The sequence below is a fragment of the Peromyscus californicus genome, unplaced genomic scaffold (assembly GCF_007827085.1).
Source record: "Peromyscus californicus insignis strain IS unplaced genomic scaffold, ASM782708v3 Scaffold_24__1_contigs__length_46423439, whole genome shotgun sequence".
In the NCBI taxonomy this organism is placed as follows: domain Eukaryota; kingdom Metazoa; phylum Chordata; class Mammalia; order Rodentia; family Cricetidae; genus Peromyscus; species Peromyscus californicus.
In genome coordinates this window covers 12,090,737-12,112,917 of record NW_026294535.1, presented here as the reverse complement: position 1 = coordinate 12,112,917, position 22,181 = coordinate 12,090,737, and the positions used below count along the sequence as shown (strand labels likewise).

At 45.0% G+C, this 22,181-nt stretch overlaps 1 protein-coding gene across 1 annotated transcript in view; it reads right to left on the bottom strand.

The window, feature by feature from the left end:
- Positions 1–22,181, bottom strand: part of Ccdc38 (coiled-coil domain containing 38) — a 49,009-nt gene that overhangs the window by 14,120 nt on the left and 12,708 nt on the right. Inside the window, 6 exon segments of the mRNA XM_052753856.1 lie at positions 1,316–1,357; positions 3,664–3,772; positions 6,458–6,609; positions 11,096–11,176; positions 11,287–11,450; positions 16,849–16,913. Of these exon segments, the coding sequence (XP_052609816.1) occupies positions 1,316–1,357; positions 3,664–3,772; positions 6,458–6,609; positions 11,096–11,176; positions 11,287–11,450; positions 16,849–16,913 (613 nt within the window).

Genomic DNA, 22,181 nt, shown 5'->3' with positions numbered 1-22,181 from the left:
AGGGGATTCAATGCCGCCTTCTGGCCCCAGGGAGCTTGCATGCACATCGGGCAAATATGTGCATGCAGGCCAAACACCCAAATCTGTAAAATACTTTTTAAAGGTTTATTATGTATACAGCGTTCTGCCTGCATGTTGTCTGCACACCAGAAGAGGGCATGGGACCTCATTACAGATGGTTGTGAGCCACCATGGGGTTGCTGGGAATTGAACTCAGGACCTCTGGAAGAGCAGCCTGTGCTCTTAACCTCTGAGGCATCTCTCCAGCCCAGTAAAACATTCTTTAAAGTTGACTAAATAAACTTACAGTGGCTTTATTCATGATAGCCCCAAACTAGAAACCAGGTGGATATTCCTCAGTAGGTGACCAGTTCAAGTACACAACGTTCAGACCACAGAGCGCTGCTCAACAGCAGGAGAACCAGCTACTCACGGTCTAGTGTGGTTGGATCTCCTGGGAATTATTATTAAAACCCGAAGGTTACACACTTCATGATCCTACTTACATCCCGTTCTTGAATGACAGAATCAGAGAAATGGACACATTAGTGGCTGCCAGGGGAAGAGGGAAGCGGACACGAAGAATCCAGGGGTAACATTTTGCCCTTTACTGGGCCAAGGTCGATAACCTGGTTGTGGCACCGTACTATAGTTTGGCACAGGATTCCTGTTGCAGGAACTGGGTCAAAGAGGACCTGTCAGTAACTGTATGTGAATCTATAAATGACCTCAAAAATGAAATTTATATTAAAAAAAAAATAGCGAGGGCTAAATGCCACAGAAGTGGGGTGATCCCAGGATCCCTGAAATTCAGAGGTCAAATGTCCCCGTGGATCTCAGGGATTGTCGTGGACATGGTAGTCTTGGCTCAGAACCCTTCCTCGAGGCTAGCATGCCTGACCCAGACAGTCATTTATCTCCTCAAAGCACCTCTTGGGTAGCTAGTGTTGACAGTGAGCAATTTATGAAATAATGAATTAGTAATCAAGTTAGGGAAGAAACAAGAGTAAATAGAAATGCTTTATGGTCCTACTGCAGCAGGGAAATGCAGGTTGGAACTTCAGGTGCACAGGCTAGCAGAATAGCTAAACAGGGGTGTCCCAAGGGTGACTGATCTGCTGATTTCTGTGACTGGGGTCCTAACCAAAGAGAGCAGAATTCTGGGCACCTCGGGGCTGCAGACTTGGCCACCACTGCCTCCACTGTGTGTGACCACAGGCTTGGAGACGAGGTCTCTGTGTTGAGGAAAAGCTAGAGTTACTTTCTAAAAAGCCATGCATGGTTTCCATTGGAGTTTAGTAAGTTTGTGCCATACTTGAAGATGGAGTTCTTCCTGGTGTCTGTGCCGAGAGTAGATCTCCTCTGTCCCCTTCCTGCTCAAAATCCAGGTAAGTCCATGCCGTTGGTGATGGGAGAGGAAAAGAAGGAGAGCGTGATTAGAGATGAGTCCTTGTCACTTGTGAGGTACTATTTGCCTGTTTTTTTGTTTTTTTGTTTTTTTCTTTTTTTTCCGGAGCTGAGGACCGAACCCAGGGCCTTGCGCTTGCTAGGCAAGCGCTCTACCACTGAGCTAAATCCCCAACCCCATTTTTTTTTTTAAACGTGTTTTTATTATCAAAATGGCGACCGTATGGAAAACGGAGCTCTTTCATTCTACCGAAACGGGACTCCAGGCCGAAGTGTCAAACCAAAACACAGTGGCTGCATGGGACCTGACGACTGAAAGTCGGAAGTGAGGGAGAGAAATGCGGTGCAGGGCGTGGGTCTGTCTCTCCCATTACTAGCATTCTCTTCTTCTAATCACAGGCTTTGAAAGAATCAAGGAGGAAAACAAAAATGATACTCACTTCCGCTCTTAACATGAACGGACCTACCTTCCAGCCGTACTCAACGTCTCTGCATCTGTGGACTCAAGATGAAGTCCAACCCTCACCCGAAACTAGCACCTGGGCCAGTGTTGACCCTGGGAGTCTTCACCCACACGCCCAGGACCTATCAACACCTCATGGCTCTCTGCTATCCTTCCTATTCTACTTTGAGTCCACGGTGGACCTCACCCTTGCCACCTTCTACCTGGCAGGCTCCTACTCATTCTTCAAAACCCAGCCCCACGGTGACCTGGTAGAGGTGACATGCTGGGCCTTTTCCAGGGAGCCCTCACTGCCTGTCCCTACTGTATCATTTTCTCCATTGTACAGTATGGCGCCGGGGTGCAGAAACTGTCTGCCATTTGTCTTTGTGTACCCCAAGTCTTAAAAAGTGCCTAAAATCCATTGTATGCCTTCAATAAATATGAAGTGGATGAGGGAAAGAGGAGGGAAGTGGGGGGGGAGATTGAAGCATCTCATCGTACACACTGTTATCACTTTTAGAATAGTATCTGAGCACATGTTACTGAAACCATTTTTAAGATGTGCTGTTTAAACTGAGTAACGCTTATACTCAACATTTCAGAAGATACCGTTGGCACTCACCCCTCCTCCCCTCCATCCCTACACACTACCACAGACCTCCCCGCCACAGGCAAAGTAATGTGCTATGTGTAGGCTCCAATTGGCTCATAAGTTAAAATATGAACAAACAAACAAAAATCAAAAACTGACTTTTAACTATATGGCTGAATGCACAGGCATGAGGCTCATAGAGCATGGTCATTTCTAGGCAGACAAATCTGCTGATTTTGCATTAACCCCAAAATACATTTGCTGCATGGATTGGGGATCATAGCCCAAATTGGGCTAGGCACAGGAGGGAAGCCTGTTGCTCTGACTGATTGATAAATAAAATGCTGATTGGCCAGTAGCCAGGCAGGAAGTATAGGATAGGTGGGACAAGCAGAGAAGAGAATTCTGGGAAGTGGAAGGCTGAGTCAGGAGATGCTGCTGATGCCATGAGAAGCAACATGTAAAGTACTGATGAGCCACAAACCACGTGGCAACTTATAGAAGAATAGAAATGGGTTAATTTAAGATGTAAGAACTAGATAACAAGAAACCTGAACCATTAGGCCAAACAGTTTAAATAATATAAACGTCTGTGTGTTTATTTGGGTTCAAGTGGCCGGCCACAGGGCCATGGGAGCTGAGCCGAACCAGAAAAACTTAAGCTACAGAAGGCAGCCTGGTAAGAAGTAGGATCACTTAACAGGGAGGACTGTCCCACAGGAAACATCCTTAAAGCCAAGACGTCAGGTCTGGTGGTTTTCAAGGGAACATGAAGATCTGGATATTTTCATGGCATCTGATGGTTTCTAAGTGTTGATTTCCAAGTCAAACAATATTAAAACACTAGGTCCAAATCCCTGGTGTGGGGTGGTGATGGAGAGTGCTCATGGTTGACTGTGGTCGAGCATCCTCAATTGGTCACACGTGCATGTCTCAGGCTAGAATAAGGGACTGTCATTACAGAAGGCAGCCTTGACCCAAAGGATTGGGGGGACATTTAAGATGTGATCCTTGTCAACTTGGATGTGCCTTTGTGATAATATCACAGAGAACAGAATGGCTGGCTCCCCAGGATCAGGGGCGATATGGGCATCACCCCGCCCCCATACACACACACACACACACACACACACACACACACACACACACACACACACTTTCCAGCAGAGCTTCCTTATAAGCACATCTCCACCTTCGAGGCTCTGGTCAGTACAGTCACGGGCCTTGGTCCTCACCTTGGCTCTCTTTTCTTGAACTATGCTCTTCCGAAAAAGATAGCTGGTCCGAGTCAAGGCTGCCATCTCTTTTACTTGAACTTACCGAGAATCCTAGAAATGGGAAGTGAAGAGAGAAAGAGTGAGTGTTTGTGGGAGGAAGAAGCGGGGGGTACGTTCCTGAGAACGAGAGTTTTGCCTCAGTGTGAAGGCAGAGTTACCATCATCTTCCAATGATGGAGATGCAGGATGGGGATCCCAAATGGGGATCTGGTAACCTGCGATCTTACTTGGCTGATGGCAAGGACTCCTCTCTGACATAGGGAGATGAGATGAGAATAGACCATTTGGGGCTTGGGGGAGAGGGGTCTCCATTTTCAACATCAGTTCATCATAGCTCCTGAAATCCCACAGAAGCTGTTGACACTCATCTGAGAGGCCTACTGGGTTCTGAGTATCTCCCACTTAGAAAAGAAGTCTAGGATGAGTAAATCTTAAACTGATATGAAAACATATTGCTGCTTTCAATCTATTTTTTTTTCTTTTGCTAAACATCATTTAATGAGCTTTGATCAAGTGCCTTCACTGATATCCCTTACAACCGGTTCCCTGCAAAACAAATTCTCCAATCTTTAGTTTGCCAATTTCTGTGGTGTAAATGTTCAAATCATCTGGGCTCCCTCTAGACTTCCTGTATTTGTTTTTGTTTGTTGGTTTGTTTGTTTTTGGAGACAGGATTTCTCTGTGTAGTTTTGGTGCCTGTCCTGGATCTCGATCTGTAGACCAGGCTGGCCTCGAACTCACAGAGATCTGCCTGCCTCTGCCTCCCAAGTGCTGGGATTAAAGGTGTGTGCCACCACTGCCCATCAACTTCCTGTTCTTGTATGGAATTCTGGAAATGCTTCAGGCAGCAGTTGAGAATCTTGGCGCTTACCTAATTACTTCCCCTGGCCTAGGGATGACTCTGCTATGTGCTTAGCAACCAATATCGGTTATTCTATCCGCTATTTCAGAATTTTCTTCAAGAGGAAGTGTTCCTAGCTACTCCAGGGTTGCTGGGAAGAGAACCTTCAGTTTCGATGTGGCTCTCTTTGGATCAGACATGGAATGTTCACATAATGGGCTCTATCTCTGCTCCTTAACTGACACCCCTCACACTGGCACAGCACTATTCTAATTATCGGAATATATTAGCATATAAAATTATAATATATTTAAATATGCAATATTTAAAGTCATATTAGTGACCCACCCACCTCCATTACCTTCTTAAGTCAAAAGCATTTATCTTTCAGTATAAGCTTCAGGCTCATGGTAGAGTCCTGTCCGCTCTGATACTCAACTCCCTGAAAATCCCTTGGTAATAGCATTTTTATTATAATCCCACCAAATACACACATTTATTTCAAGGAAATAGGTAACTTCACAATCAGTTCTTCTATCTGAAAATACAACATAGTTTTCCATTTGTCAAATCTCCAGGTCACACACATTAAAGCTGTTGTTTTGTTCACTTCAAAGTATTTGTACAGTTTCAGTGAACACATTTAGTTTATCCCAGCTAGTATATTAGGTTAATAATGTATAACTGACTTTGTATCCACTGATCGATCCTATTATAGAGTGATGGGTGATGTTCTGTATGCTGTGAATGCGTGTTGCTCTGACTGGTTGATAAATAAAACTGTTTGGCCAATGGTGAGGCAGAATAAGGTTAGGTGGGACGTTCTAACTAGAGAGAGGAAGGAGAAAGAGAGCAGAGGAGATGTTGCTAGCCACTGCCAGGAGAAGCCAGATGTAAAGATACCGGTAAGCCACAAGCCACATGGCAAAGTATAGATTTATAGAAATGGGTTAATTTAAGATGTAAGAGCTAGCTAGTGAGAAGCCTGCCATGGCCATGGTTTAAAAATAATATAAGCGGAGCCGGGCGGTGGTGGCGCACGCCTTTAATCCCAGCACTCGGGAGGCAGAGCCAGGCGGATCTCTGTGAGTTCAAGGCCAGCCTGGGCTACCAAGTGAGTCCCAGGAAAGGCGCAAAGCTACACAGAGAAACCCTGTCTCGAAAAACCAAAAAAAAAAAAAAAAAAAAAAAAAAAATAATATAAGCGGGGTTGGGGATTTAGCTCAGTGGTAGAGCGCTTGCCTAGCAAGAGCAAGGCCCTGGGTTCGATCCTCAGCTCCAAAATAATAACAACAACAACAACAATAATAATAATAATAATAATCCTCTGTGTGTTTATTTGGGTATGAGCGACTGCGGGACTGGTGGGTGAGAGAGATTTGTACTGACCACAGGCCAGGCAGGACACAGGAAAACTTTCAGCTACAATAGAGGTCTTTAATAATACCAAATAGTTTTTGAGATACCATCATATCACCTATAAATAATGTATTTTCTGTGTGCTTATGTCGTTTTATATCTGAAGCTAATTTGAGTTTCCAAATTAATAATATATGGTAACAAAGGTAATAGGAGGGGCTGGAGAAATGGCTCAGCAGTTTAAGAGCACTGGCTGCTCTTCCAGAGGACCTGGGTTCAATTCCCAGCACCCACGTGGCAACTCACAACTGTTTGTGACTCCAGTTCCAGGAGATTTAAAATCGTCACACAAGCATATATTTGGGCAAACCACCACATAAAAATAATAAATAAATCTTAAAAAAAAAAAAAAGGTAAGAGGAACCCTTGTCCAAGTTTTGATTTTTCAATTCTGACTGTGAAATAACAAACTTTGAGCAGACCGCTCTAGAATCAGGGTTTTCACTTAGCTTGAACTAAGACCTGTCATGACTTACTTTCTAAGAGTCTTGGGAGAACGGGGGTACTCTTTGCTGCCTGGGCTCTTTTTTGTGATTGCTGCAATTGCCAGTGTTTCGGAGACAACTTCAGCAGGAAAAATCCATATTTTATATACTCCTTGAGGAGGAATTCAGTTTTTGCTATTTCACTTCAAAAGAAACAAGGGTATGGTTACACAGCCGTGAAAGCATTCTCTCCATCATTGGTTCGCACAACAGCACATGTGACGCAACTTGTAAACACAACCACAAACTACGCACTTCTGAAAGCTATGAGCAGAAAGAAGCCCAGAGGTTGTTCCTGGATGCAAACAGGCCCAGGGACATGCACATAGAGAGTGGGCTGGTGACAGGCTTGCTCTGCTGGCTTATTTCTGTCAGAAACATTATATTCTATTATATATATATATATAATTAGCCATATGGGGAAATTGGAAGGTTAAAAAAAGACAGTGGTTATATGAGGGTAAGCAAGGGAACTACCATTTCACCAGGGCCTGACATATGTAAGCAGTATGCAGAATGCCCGACACGCATACTTGCACACTCAGTACAGCATTTAAAAATAGGTCTCTGGGGCTGGAGAGATGGCTCGGAGGTTAAGAGCACTGACTGCTCTCCCAGAGGTCCTGAGTTCAGTTCCCAGCAACCACTCGGTGGCTCACAACCATCTGTAGTGAGATCTGGCGCCCTCTTCTGATCCACAGGCACACATGCTGGCAGAACACTGTATGCATAATAAAATAAATCTTAAAAGAAATATTAAAAGAAATAGGTCTCTGTCTTAGTTAGGTTTTTCTATTGCTATGGTGAAACACCATGACCAAAAAGCAAGTTGGAGAGGAAAGGGTTTATTTGGCTCACACTTCCAGATCGTAGTCCACCATTGGAGGAAGTCAGGACAGGAACTGGAGGCAGGAGCTGATGCAGAGGCCATGGAGGGGAGCTGCTTATTGGCTTGCTTCCCCTGCCTTGCCCAATCTGCTATCTTATAGAACCCAGGACCACAAGGGCAAGGATGGCACCACCCACCATGGGCTGGGCCTTCCTGCACTGATCACACTAATTGAGAAAATTTCTTACAACTGGATCTTATGGAGGCATTTCCTCAATGGAGGCTCCTTCCTCTACGATGACTCTAGCTTGTGTCAAGTTGACACACAAAACCAGCCAGTACAACTGACCCTTGCCAACTTGACACACAAACACATCACTATTAAGTCACAACCCTTCCTTTATTATTCATCCCCAAGATCTCACATTAAAATTATAAATAACTTTAAAATCCCACTGTCTTTACAATTCAAACACATTGAAATTTCAGTCTCTAGAATACCTTGTAGCAAACTTTCTTGAATATGGCATTTAAGATGTTTTAGTAGCATAAAGCTTTTCATAACAGTGAGATATGTCTGCTCCTGGCAGTACCAATCTACTTCAATATCCAATCTCTTTTAAAAGTTCAAGTCTTCAATCGGTGGGCTCCTTTACAAATCAAAATTAAAGACCTTCTTCAAGGGGGAAGAACCAGGGTACCGTCACAATCTAAACCAAGCAAAACCAAACTCCAACGGTATAAATAACTCAATGTTCAGTCATCTGGGATTCACTCACGGTCTTCTAGAACCTTCCAAAGGGCGTGGGTCACTTCTCTGGCTCTGTCCTCTGCAGTGCACAGAACTTGTCTTCTAGGATCTGGTTGGCTCCCCTCTACGGCTGCCAATGTTCTTGATGGTCATCCTATCATCCTGCATCATCAAGATGCTGGGGTCCTTTGCTGCAACTGGGCTGCACTTTCGCCAGTAGCCTCTCATAGGCTCCTTTTATGGTATCAAGCCTCAACTTCTTTGCATGACCCCTTCAGTCCTGGGCCTTCAACTGCCACTGAGGCTGCACCTTTAACAATGGTCTCTCCTGACCTCTCACAGTGCCAAGTCTCAGGTACTCTCCATGACCCCTTCATGCCTTCAGAACCAGTACCATTTGGGTGATGCTTACACATGACCAAGTCCTGCTGCTAAGGCAGGGTACAACCATGGCTGCCTCTGGAACACAGCTTCTCTGTGCTCTCAGGAAACACTTCCCAGAAGACTTCTCAGGATACTGTCAGTGTGTTAGTCGACTTCCTGTTTCCTGCAAGATGTAGCAGTCCCAGCTCCAGTACCACCTCTGCCTGCTTCCCGCCATGATGATAATTGACAGAACCTCTGAAACTATAAGTGAGCCCCCTTAATTAAATGTTTCCTTTGTAAGAGTTGCCATGGTCATGGTGTCTCTTCACAGCAATAAAAACCCTAACTAAGACATGTGTGTTTGTGGATATCCTGAGCATAACGAACCTCAAAGCCCGCCCCCACAGTGACACACTTCCTCTAACGCCATACCCACTTCCTCAAAGCCACACTGCCAAATAGTTATGGGGGCCAAATACATTCAAACTACCACAATACATAATTAAAAACAATTCTTTAGGGGCTGGAGAGATGGCACAGTGGTTAAGAGCACTGACTGCTCTTCCAAAGGACCTTGGTTTAATTCCCAGCAACCACATGGGAGCTCACAACTGTCTGTAACTCCAGTTCCAGGGGATCTGACACCCACGGCAAAACACCACTGTACATAAAATAAAATAAAAACAAATGAAAAACAATCTTTAAACAACAGATGTTCTTATTTCCCCCTTAGGGAAAAAGAAATGGATTGCTTGCATCCCTCTAGTAGTGGTAGATGTTTGATGCATGCCTATGTTCTCACCAACAATACCTAGAGATTTGAGCTGTGTGCTTTCCCAGCTCCAGGCTGGTTTATCCCAATCGTGTTTCCAACAGACCCATAAGCAGAGCTAAAAACAGAACAGGAAGGCCCAGGCCAGCCTTCCTCATTTAGAGCCTCATTATACCCTTCTCACTGTTGTAGCATCTCAAACGCTCAGCCTCAATCCTTTGTCTGCCAGAGCCTCCCTTCAGCCCAGTATAAGTGGGCTTTAAGGGCCAGTACACAGGTCCTCATGTTCAGTAGCTGGGAGCTGGTAGAAGTCCCCCATTCCACCTCCCAGAAGTGCCAAGATCATAGGGTAAAAGTTGGCTGGGATCACATGCCTGCGATGGAAAAGTTTCCAGAAAAAGTAATTTCTCCTTTTTAAATACTTTCTATTCTCGGGCCATCTTACCATAAAAGGAAGGGGTTCCCCTTTAGTAGATTCTACACACATGTCTGCTCCATTATCTCGTTCACCCTTCTAGAATGGTGAGACACATAAGCAGTGAGCAAGGCTCTTTAGGGGGTACCCAAGTGGGCACTATGCAGAGCATAGTCATTAATGCAAGCACCATGGCCTCTGCTCTGGTTCCACATGGAACCAGATGGATAGGATAATGGATAACTATATGTGTGTATATATATAATTAAATGGAGAGGATCATCTAAATGGTCCTGGTCGTGCACCCCTGTAATCCCAGCTAGTTGGGAAGCTGAAGCAAGGTGTTTAAGGTTTGCTGGAACTACAGAGTGAGTTCAAGCCCAGCCTGGGCAATACGGTGAAGCACAATCTAGGAATTAAAAGTAAGAAAAAAAATGCTGGGGGCGTAGAGAAGAATTCCATTACTTGGGGAAGTGGGGAGGGAGTCCCCTATTTTGAAGCACCTTCAGCCTTAGACTTTTAAATAGAAGAGGCTACTAGAGCCTGAATCTGTTTGAAACACATGTTTTGGATTATGAACTTAGGGTCCCACAGTGGTCACAAGAGCCTTTTAGATATTGAAAATCATTCAGATGAGTTTCCTTGAACATAAAAGGTTTGAGAAGGAGTGACTGACAATGTCATAGAACGAACCCCACCCCTGCTCCTGTGAATTTTCTTAAATCTTAAATTTAAGATCTTAAAATTTCTTTTTTTTTTCTCCTTTGTCTTTTCTTTTTCTTTTTAGTTTTTTGAGACAGGGTTTCTCTGTATAGCTTTGCGCCTTTCCTGGAACTCACTGTGTAGACCAGGCTGGCCTCGAACTCACAAAGATTCGCCTGACTCTGCCTCCTGAGTGCTGGGATTAAAGGTGTGAGCCACCACCACCTGGCTAGATCTTAAATTTAACAGTGACATGAGATTCTACTAAGGATTTTGAATACAAAAACTGCCAATGATGAATGTAAGGGGACCATCAAATGCATCTCAGTTAAGATGCTTAAATGTGGATGAAGGGTTTCTTACAACAAACAAAATGGAGGCACATAGGGAAAAAACCTTATATACTCCTGACACTGTTTTTGCCTCTTTTCAATGAACTCCCCTGCCTCCGCATCTCCAAGTCAGGGAGCCTTTCAGAGAGAGAGGCTCGTATTCTGAAATCTAGGCGGGCACAATGCTTAATAGACATGTTACTCACTTTAAAAATCTGTTCATACTAAGTTATCAGTTGGTAAGGTTATTCCCACTTGGCCTTTGCTGGGTAGGAGAGGTCATGATGGATGAGGTGTGGGAATTGGTTGAGGAGAGACCGCACCCCTCACGTCTTTATGGCTTGCATTTCCAGAGGAAAGACCGCATCCCTCACCTCTTTATGGCTTGCATTTCCAGAGGAAAGACCGCACCCCTCACCTCTTTATGGCTTGCATTTCCAGGGGAATGACCGCACCCCTCACCTTTTTATCGCTTGGACTTCCATGCTTGCTTTCTTGAGCTCTGTTGTCATTTGGAGTTTGTTGATTGTTTCTTGGGCTGCCCTGAGAAGGAACACGGATCTATTAGTTAGTTAGTTATTTTTCTGAGAAACTGAAGCAAGCAAGCAAAGACTTGGGGGCGGGGAGGGGATGGCTGGAGGGGAGACACTAACATTTTAAGAGCATCTACCGATCTCTGGTCATTTTCTCGAAGGAACTCTTCAAAGGATATTGCATCAGCTTGGAGCTTTTTCTCGGCTTTTCTGAGTTGATTTTCTTTCCCGGCTATGAGTTTTTCAAACTTTTGAATTGTGTTTTTCTTGGTTGAGACTGCATACTAGGAATATTGAAAACAAGAGTGGGTCAAGAACATTCCATGACAAGTTTCAACAGAATCTCCATAAAGTCTAGTGGGTCCTGCAGCAAGACGGCCACTTCTGGTAGAAGTAATAATACCATACACAGAGCTGGGTCTTTATCTCATGAAGGGAGATTGCTTTGGGGGCAGTCCGGAGGGAAGTTAAGCCTTCTCACTAGCTTTCATAAAGAGACTTTGTGTTCTAAAATGACTTTCCCTAGCAGTCAAAACATGAGCTATTTATTGTCAACTTGGAACAAGCTAGAGTTATCAGAGAGAAGGGAATTTCAATTGGAAAAAAAAAAGTGCTTCCCTAAGATTGGCTTGTGAGCAAGCCTTGAGGCATTTTCTTGATCAATAATTGATGTGGGAGGACCCAGCTGACTGTGGGTGGGCCCAGCTGGCATGAGTCCTGGATGGTATAAGAAAACGTGCTGAAGCAAGCCATGGCGAGCAAGCTAGGAAGAAGCATTCCTCCATGGTTTCTGCCTCAGTCCTTGCCTCTAAGTTCCTGCCTTGCTTGAGTTGCCACGCTAATTTCCCTCAGTCTCAGTGATGGACTATGACCTGGAAGAATAAGATGAGATGAACCCTTTCCTTTCTCCTGGTCGTGGTATTTTATCACAGCAATAGAAACCTAACCGAGACAGGGTGTATCACGGAAGACACCGCCGTGGAGAAACCAAGCTGGTGCTGACCTGAAAGGAGCTTCATCCCTACTAGATAACTTTCATAGCGCTGGAGAGTCCTGGGCATGCTAGTGGAGGAGAAAAGGAATCATTACTGTCACCCAGCTGTGATCTCTATGAGCTGCAGTAATGACTGGCCTGGCAAGATACGCTTACTGGTGCAGTAGTAGCATGGATATTATTGGAGTAACCAACCACTTTCTGATTGGACCTAAGGTCTCTTCCACTGGGTAGAACCCTTACCTATTCCTGTTTTGGTGGTCAAGAACCTGTGGCTAGATAGGCCCTAGGGGAGAACCTACTACTATTACTCTGCTAACTGGATATACTATTGAAACAACTCCTGTCTTAGTTAGTGTGTAGTTTGAATGTAATTGGCCCCCATAATCTCATAGGGAGTGGCACTATCAGGAGGAATAGCTTTGTTGGAAGTGGGTGTGGCCTTGGTGGAGGAAGTCTGTCACTGTGGGGGTGGGCTTTGTGGTCTTCTTCTCAAGCTTCACTCAGTGTGACAGTCAGTCAACTTCCTGTTACCTCTGAGTCAAGATGTAGGACTCTCAGCTCCAGCACCCCATCTGCCTGGATGCTACCATGTTCCCCTTCATGATCATAATGGACGGAACCTCTGAAACTGTAAGTGAGCCACCCTCAATTAAACGTTTCCTTTGTAAGAGTTGCCATGACCATGGTGTCTCTTCATAGCGATAAAAACATAACTAAGACAGTTAGGATTACTACTGTGGTGATGAAATACCATGACCAAAAGCATCTTGGGGAGAAAAGGGTTTATTTCAGTTACAATCCCGTATTACAGTTCATCATCAAAAGCAGGGAGGGCAGGAACTCAAGCAGGGCAGGAACCTGGAGGCAGGAGCTGATGCAGAGGCCATGGACGAGTGCTGCTTACTGGCTTGGCTTGCTTCCCCTTACTTGCTCAGCCTACTTTCTTATAAAACCCAGGACTAACTATCCCAAGGGTGGTCCCACCCAAGACAGGCTGGGCCTTCTCACATCAATCACTAATTAAGAAAATGCCGGGGTTGGGGATTTAGCTCAGTGGTAGACCCCGGGTTCGGTCCTCAGCTCTGAAAAAGAAAGAAAGAAAAAAAAATGCCCTACATTCTTACCTACAGTCAGATATTATGGAAGCATTTTTTTTTTCAACTGAGACTCCCTTCTCTCTGATGACTCCAGCATGTGTCAAGTTCACACAGAAGTAGCCAGCACAAGTCTTGAAGGCATATTGCTATGCCCAGAGATCAGTGCTTCTCTCAACTGTCACCAGAGAAGCTTCTTCTTGTAGCAGATGGTGATAAACACAACTGGTCAACAAGCTGAGAATAAGAGACTGTGGAGTGCTCAGCCCTGAATACAACATCTGGATGCCATCGATTTCCCCAAGGCTCAGGGATCATTGTAGAAGAGCCGAAGCATTGTAAGAGTTGGCGGTGTGGATGATGTCAAGAACACAGTGTTTTCTAGACACAACAGGAAAATTGCACATACAGAACTCCCAGCAACTATGACAGTATGCATAAGACCTTTGCAAACTCAAAACAAGAGTGTGGTGGAGGACTGGAGGTGGGCATGAACTCTCATCCCTAGCTGAGGAGCTATTGGTGTTTGATAACTGCTGGGAAAGGGAGAGTCATTTTTCTATAATGGTGTGACTCTTGGTACAGGGCAGGCCCCACATCCAAGGGTAGGACAACAGAAATCAGACTCAACAGTTTTTGTTTTGTTTTTTTTTTTTTTTTAAAGGGAAGAACATGAAAGTGGGTGGGTAAGGAGGTGAGGGCTGATCTGGAATGAGTTGGGGTGTGTGTGAAACTATCGAAATACATTGTATGAAATTCTCAAAGGATAATAAATAAGATTATTAAAAAGAATAAATTTCGGATATAGACAAATGTCCTTTCTACATTGGTTGAGATGATTATATGGCTTTTCATTCCTAATCTGTTGACGTGTATTGTACTTATCCATTTTCAAATGTTAAGCTGCCTTCATATGCTTAGGATAAGCCCTGATTAGCCATACGGATTATCCTTTCTGCATATTATTTGATTTGCTAAAATTGTTTAGAATGCTCGCCTCTAGCTTCTTCTTCTTTAAATATTTATTGTATTCAGTTAATTAGTTAGTTCGTATAGGTGCATGGGTCAGGGACACATGGAGGTCAGAGGACAACTTGTAGAGGTCAGTTCTCTCCTTTCGCCACGTGGGTCTCAGATAGTGAACTCAGGTCATCAGGCTCGGAACCATTACCTTTACCCACTAAGCCATCCTGTGGGCCCCAGCTTTCTTTTCTTCTAAAGCCCGTATCCTACTTAGAGATCAGGACAACGTTCTTGTCATATTGAGTGTTGGGAATGCTCCTTCTTCTTACTCAGTTTTATCTAACCGAGTATGTAAAATTAGAATGGTTTCCTCTTAAAATGTCTGGTACACTTAACCAGCCAATGTGGATTTTTCTTTCTTCTGCCTACAAGTTCAATTTTTAGAGTGATATAAAGCTGTTTATCTGCTTTCTTCTTGGGTAAGCTTTGTTAGTTTGTAACTTTCCAGAAATCTATCTATTCCATCCATGTCGAATTATTGTCATAAAATTTTTCATAGTATAAAATCACAACACACATTCACATTTTAAACGAGACTTTCATACCCTAAGTCTGCCACAAATAAAATTTTTAAAAAGGAAGGGGTCAGGGGTGGGCAGAGAAAAGAGGGTGAAAGAAACAAGGTAAGATGCTTTGAGACCAATTCAGTTTTTGGAAAAAAAGTTACTCATCCCCAATTCTGTGCTCACTACTGATACCAACAGGGGGTTTGAGGAGCCTCTCAAATAGCATCAGGTTTCGGGGAGATCTCACAAAACTCCTGGGTACAATTTCTTACAAGGGAAAGAAATATTAAAATCAACCAGAAGAACAGCCCCAGGAGGCAGGTTTAGAGCAGCTTCTCAACCTTCCTCATGCTGCGACCTTTAATACAGTTCCTCTTGTGGTGACCCCCAACCATAAAATTATTTTGTTGCTGCTTCATAATTGTCATTTTGCTATTGTTATGAATCGTAATGTAAACATCCAGTATGTGATCCCAGGGGTTGTGACCCACATGTTGAGAGCCAATGGCTTAGAGGCACTCCAGATGCAAAGCTTCTGGGACTTCCTCCCCCATGGAGTCTGCCTGTGGCTCCATTCCTGCATCTGTAACAATAAACATGGCTGCAGCCAACCAGCTTCTCAACTGAGCTTCACTGGCTGGAGTTTCCAGTGAAACTTCACTCCACAGACATGATTAATTGGCTGACAGTCCCCAGACCCTCTCGGTATGACCCCAAACCTCCACATCGTTGGTTTTTCTGACATGGCCGTCCTAAGACAGACAGATGTGTCTAGTCTCACCTTAACGACATCCTTACGAAGTGTGACGTAGGTCAAGGCCAGAGCTGGGCATTTTTTGGGCAAGGTCAATTTTTTTCCAGTTACCATTTCAGTGATAAATTGACTTTGTTATATCACTTGGGGCATGTTATCAACCAGCTTGGGAGATGGGGAAAAATACCAGAGCAGAGGACAAGGCACATTTACTACAAACCCAATGAACTCCCAGAGAAACTGCCAAGTGCCATCTCCAGGTACCTAGTCAAGACATTAGTTAGTTACATCAGCAACTAATGTCTTCGTGGGTTCACGACAAAGGCCAAAGCCACACCCGGGGAACCAATAGTCGCAAACAAAGTCACAGGGTCTCTTCACAGCTGTACGACGTGGTTGTTTATGTGAGCTCTGTTGATGGCAGCTGGCCTCGTGGGAAAGCGTTACCTGTGGCCTATCTTCCAAAATGCGCGCTGTGAAATTAGGAAAGATCAGATACGTTTTCCTTTCCTCATTAGCATTCGAGACCTTCACAGGAACAGACCATCTTTAAATGATTGGGACTTGACCACAGAGGTGTGAGCTACAGCTAGTTGGTTCTTGTATGTAATAATTTTCCCACTGTCATGTGCACAGTGCCTCTGCTCTATCTCTGGCAACACAACGTGCATACAAGGATAATAAATAACATGCGTCATATGGCCTGGGTTCTAGTTCAAGGTTTCTGATGGATAAAACCCTCCGTTATTTTATAAGATCTGGTTGGCTATGCTGTGTGCTTATTGCTACAGGTGCAGTTGGTACCACAGGTGGACTCCGCGGTCCTTCTAAACCCTGCCCTCATTAAGTATTAAAATCTGGCTCATTTTAATATTCCCTTTCCCTGTAACAAGCCATTTTGCTCTGGTATGAGTGGGTACAGAGAGAGCAGGAAGATTCCAGAATGTTCTGATTCCCACCATAGTCAACCAGAATGTCAGGAAAATCAAATGAGGCTTCTCAAGGGCTATTGAGGCTATTCTCAGAATGAGGGGAAAGAAATCATGGGGCCTCTAGAAATACAGACCACTTCCTGGGTTACTGGCGTAGACTGCTTAATTCTCCAAGGGGAAAGAATTTTGTAATGGCTCAGCACATAATAAGCATGCAGTAAATATTGTTCAAGTGAATAAACACAAGAACGAGCCACTCTGTTCAGCCAATAGATTTGGAGCATGTGATGGAAAAACACAATGCCAGGCTAAGTATCTTAACAATACTATGCAAGAAGTCTCCCGGCCAATGGGAGAAAGAAGTTACGTCTGTTACCTCAAGTAGAAATCTGTCTCTCTGGTCATTAATAAACTCGTGCACAGTCCTCTTTCTGTCCGCGCCTGGAGAGAACATTCAAACAGACATAGGTTTAGTTCGCCAGCTTTCACAGACGCTGCACGGAACAAGAGCTGGCCAAGTTCTCATATACGCTGTGTGTCCAGACTCGGCAAAGGAGCGGTGCCTTCCGGTGGTTACCCTGGCACTCAAAAGCTGCCACAACAGTAGCTGCACTTATTTTGTGTCTTCGAACATCCAGGAAGTCAGGCAGACTGCTCTAAAGCTTTTCTAAAATGTGGGATTTTTACGGATTCTCTGAGAATTTCCTACATGCAACTATTATATTTTGATCATAGTCACCGTCACACCTCCCCTCTAGGTTCTCCCAGGTCCACCCCCACCTCTCCACCCATCCCAACTTGGTGTACTCTTTAAAAAAAAAAAGTTTTTAAAAGCAACTCACTGAGTTCAATCTGTGCTGCGAATATAATGGTGGGTGTGGGCCCTCCGCTGGACACAGCCGATCCACTAGGGGCTTACAGAAAACCCACCCTCCCTGAGAAGTTACCAGCTGTGGACAGCTTCTCAGTCAGGGAAGCCTCCACCTCCAAGCTGGAATGTCGACAGGTTTGATCTTGTCATGGGTCCGGCATATCTAGAAGACCCTAGTTTTGCTCCTCTCTGATCTCTGCCTCTTACAATCTTTTTGCCCCACTTTCTGCAATGGTCTCCAAGCCTTTAAGGGAACCAAGTGTCATATACTGTTCCGTTTGTGTTTGTAGGCTGACCCAATCTCAATGTTTGACCAGTTTAAACATAATACTGGAGGCCTCAGGCCACATGTCTTTAGAGACCACAAATCAGGATGAAAAAGATGACAACCAGTTTTCCCCTTCAGAAAACGGGATAGGGATTCCAAGAACATTCAAGCTTTCTTCATTTTAGAAAATGCTACATGTCCACATTAGCTTTGTGTGAATCCAACAGAACGCGGAATAGAATAAAGTCTCTTGCTAACCACGGAAATAGAAAGCATTTGTGCTGCCCTGGGAGGCTATGTCTCTCCCCAAAGATGCACTGGTTTCCACCTCTAACTAGCTGGGAGAGATGAGTAAGTCCGCTTTCTCTCCATGCCTCAGTTTCCCGTCTGTGTGAAGATTGTTCTCCAACCCTCAGCTCACGGCTGTCACCATGATCTGGTCAGGAAACAGGCACGGAACTCCGTGGGTTCCAAGAAGAAGCTTCAAGAGTCCTTAGCTGCGGGCCCTGCAATGTCCTAGACAGGGACTGTTCCTTCAGCAGAGACAGCCAGGGAAAGAGACTGAGAATTAAACCTCCGGTACTGGAAGCCACTGAAATTTCAACGTGGCTCATTCTGAAAGGCGAAGGCAGCCTTATGCTTGTGGGAGCATCCCTCTGTTTCCCAGTGGTGACGGGAAAAGGAAGTGAGACTGTCGAATATAAAAGACACAGCAGTTGCTCAATAACTATTAGTTGCTGTTATTCAAACAACACACTTGGAATGAATCATTTCATTTGATGATCAATCACTCATAAAAGCGACAATAATTATTATAGTCATTAACCAATATTCCCTGGGCGGTAACTGAACGCGTCAGGCAGGCTTTGACTGGAATTCCGCATCTGCTTAGAGATTCGGGATGACCCAACCTCCTTGAGCCATTTTTATCCACAAAGAGGAGGCAAAGACATCTGGCAGCATTTTGTTGTAGGTCAAATATGGCCCGCCCGAGGAACGATCCATTAGAGGCAGCTCTCTTTTTAATACTTGAGGAGTTACACAAACCAGAAATCACCGACATAACAGTGCAGCCTTCCACATCATTGATACTTTATCTGCCTTGCCTGGTGATATCCCTCCTTAACTCCCCCCCCCCCACTAGAGTATTTTTGGGGAGGGAAATCTTGGACTATTTCATCCCTAAGAGCTTTAGTGTGTAACTTTACCAGAGAGTTTAAAAGTAATGCTCCTACCATCCTCACCCCCAACAGACTGATAATTTCACAACACCAACTCATAGCCAGCCTGGGTTGTATTTTCCCAGTTGTCTTAAAAAAAAAAAAAAACAAGAAAAACCGCTGATCTTAAAAATGATATTCTAAACTCAGATCAGCTTGGCTGTGTGACTCCTTCTAGAGGTTCATCTTTTCATATCCCAGCCACCCCCAAGTTTCTTCCACTATGTGTCCCCCAACCCCCACCGTTTATCTGTTCAGGAAGCCATGTAGAATTTCCCACACACAGGGTCTGGCACATGTTTTTGTTTTTGTTTTTGTTTTTTTTTTGGTTTTTCGAGACAGGGTTTCTCTGTGTAGCTTTGCGCCTTTCCTGGAACTCACTCTGTAGCCCAGGCTGGCCTCGAACTCACAGAGATCCGCCTGCCTCTGCCTCCCAAGTGCTGGGATTAAAGGCGTGCGCCACCGCTGCCCGGCTTTTTTTTTTTTTTTTTTTTGGTTTTTCGAGACAGGGTTTCTCTGTGTAGCTTTGCGCCTGTCCTGGAACTCACTTGGTAGCCCAGGCTGGCCTCGAACTCACAGAGATCCGCCTGGCTCTGCCTCCCGAGTGCTGGGATTAAAGGCGTGCGCCACCACCGCCCGGCTTTTTTTTTTTTTTTAAAAAAGATTTATTTATTTATTATGCATACAGTGTTCTGCCTGCATGCCAGAGGAGGGCACCAGATCTCATTACCGATGGTTGTGAGTCACCATGTGGTTGCTGGGAATTGAACTCAGGACCTCTGGAAGAGCAGCCAGTGCTCTTCACCGCTGAGCCATCTCTCCCGCCCATGACGTCTTGATAGAGATGTTTCACACGGCCCTCAATCCCTCGTCTTAACTTGATTAGATTCTCGTTCAATTTATTCTCTCTCTCTTGTGTGTGTGCGCGCGCATGTGCACGTGTGCATGCTCACACATGCATGTGTGGTGTATGGGGGGGGGGCGGGATGTGCATGGCTCCAGAGGAGGCCACTGGGTGCCCTGTCCTAGTGTTCTTTGCCTCATTCCCTTGAGACAAGTCCTCCCTCTGAACCTGAAGTTGGCTAATGGCCGACAAGCCCCGGTCATCTTCCTGTCCCCCTCCCCACCCCACACGCCCAGCGCTGCCGTTACATACTCGGGTCTGACCATGCCCAGATATTTCTGTGGGTGCTGGGGACTTGAACTCAGGTGTTCATGCTTGTGAGTCATTTCTCCAATGCCACGCTAAAGTGAGCCTTTACCCCAACCCTCCTCCCATATTTTTAATAGGAAAGAATGTCGTTGCTAAGAGAAGCTTTCATTTGCTCGCCTAAGTAGGACCAACCCAGCTGAAAACAAATTTCAATGTCCGTAACCTATTCTGCACTGCCAGTGTTTTAAATATTAATGCAGACGACTTAACGTGGTACTGGCTGGCTGAACTGATGGGATTTGATCCTCCTACTGGAATAAGACTCATTGTCCCGGTGACTCTTCTAGCTATCAGAAAGGTATTTCAGCATGAGACTGAAGCCCCTTCCAAAACACCTCCATCCCGCACGGGTGTTTTGAAGCACAGTAAGAGATATCTGGGCAGACGGAGCCTGCCTCAGAGCCCACACAGAGGTGTGGATGTGTTTTTTGCTTGTTTGTTTTTTTTTTGATAGGGTCTCACGTAACTCCTGCTGACCTCGAACTTGCTCTAGGGCAGAGCATGACCCCAAACTCTGATTCTCCTGCCCTGACTTTCGGAGTTCTGGCATTATAGGAGTGCACCACCACATCTGGTTTCCAGGTGTTGCCTTTAAAGGCAAAGGCGAAGTCTGACTGTTACTGTGTAGAGAATGAACAGGTGTAAGGAAACCAGCCTGCCTGTGGCATTTAGGTATCCAAATATTTCCTAGCCATTCACCACTAGTGCTAACACAGAAATACCAGAATCCAGGCTCCCCAACTGGGGCCACTGGCTTATTCTGCTCCCACATAGTTTTTTTTTTTTTTAATCAGAATTCATGCAAGGACCCTAAAGCTGAGGAAAAATGACTTCACTCAAATCAGTTCCTGGTTGGAGCTACAACAGAGAAATGTCTTTAAGTGAAAATTCCATATTGCTTGTCTGCAATCAGCCACATTGTTGACAGAACCTCAGGTGATGTGTGGGCTCTTTCCTCTTGAGGAGCCTGTCCTCTGTGAGGGGGCACTGGTCCACTCAAGCATGTGGCTCTGGCAGGCCTTGCCCTTCTCCCTGCTTCCCTCTGCCTTCCTAAAAACCATTAGATTACATTCCTAAAGCTAGCTACCAAGGTCCAGTCCCTTATTTGGCCACTTCCTCCTCCTGAGGCTGACTTCCAAGGTCCAGCTACTGAAGTTCTGAAGTCCAGCCATCAGAAGCCCCCTTTGGCTGTCCTAATTAACATGCCTGATTAAAATTAATCACCTCCTCCCAACACGGGGTTCCCCCTTCACCTTTATAAACCGCCATTTTCCTATGGCCCACGTCTGTCTCCTCTCCATCCAGAAGCAGTCTTTGTCCTTCCGGGACAAATATCCCTGTGCCCCCTCTCCCTCGTCCTTGATCTCCTCTACCACCGCATCGTAGCCCATTCCACCACAGACCTCCCCTTTTCCTCCTCTTAAAAATAACTTGATATGCCATGTTTTATTGATACTCATGGGAGACCTGCCCTTTCCTGGATGGAGATGGAAGAGGAGAGGGTTGGGGGTGGGGGCAAGAGAGGAAATGGGGCGGGGGACTGGGAGGGAAGGGGGGAAGGCTTCAGCCAGGATTTATAAAATAAATAGATGAATTTAAAAAATTACATCTGTGTAGCTAGAGTTTTTCGGCCTGGCCCACAGTCAGGACAATCTCTCTCACCCGCCAGTCCCACAGCTGCTCAGATCTAACCAAGTAAACACAGAGACTTATATTGCTTACAAACTGTTTGGCTGTGGCAGGCTTCTTGTTATCTAGTTCTTTTATCTTCAAGTAACCCATTTCTATAAATCTATACCTTGCCACGTGGCTCATGGCTTACCGGTGTCTTCACATCCTGCTTGTCATGGCAGCGGCTGGCAGTGTCTCCTTCCACCTTGCTGTTCTCTCAAGTCTCCTCTCTGTTAGTCCCGCCTATACTTCCTGCCTGGCCACTGGCCAATCAGTGTTTTATTTATTGACCAATCAGAGCATTTGACATACAGACCATCCCATAGCACATCTGCAAGATCATTTGCTGCTGTTTTCTGCCTGAGTCAGAAAGCAACCTCTTTAACTTTTCTGCTTTATAAAGGATCTCTCTGTGAAAACAGATGTTTGGGTGTGTTTTGTGCCTAACCCAGGGTCCCAAAGGGAG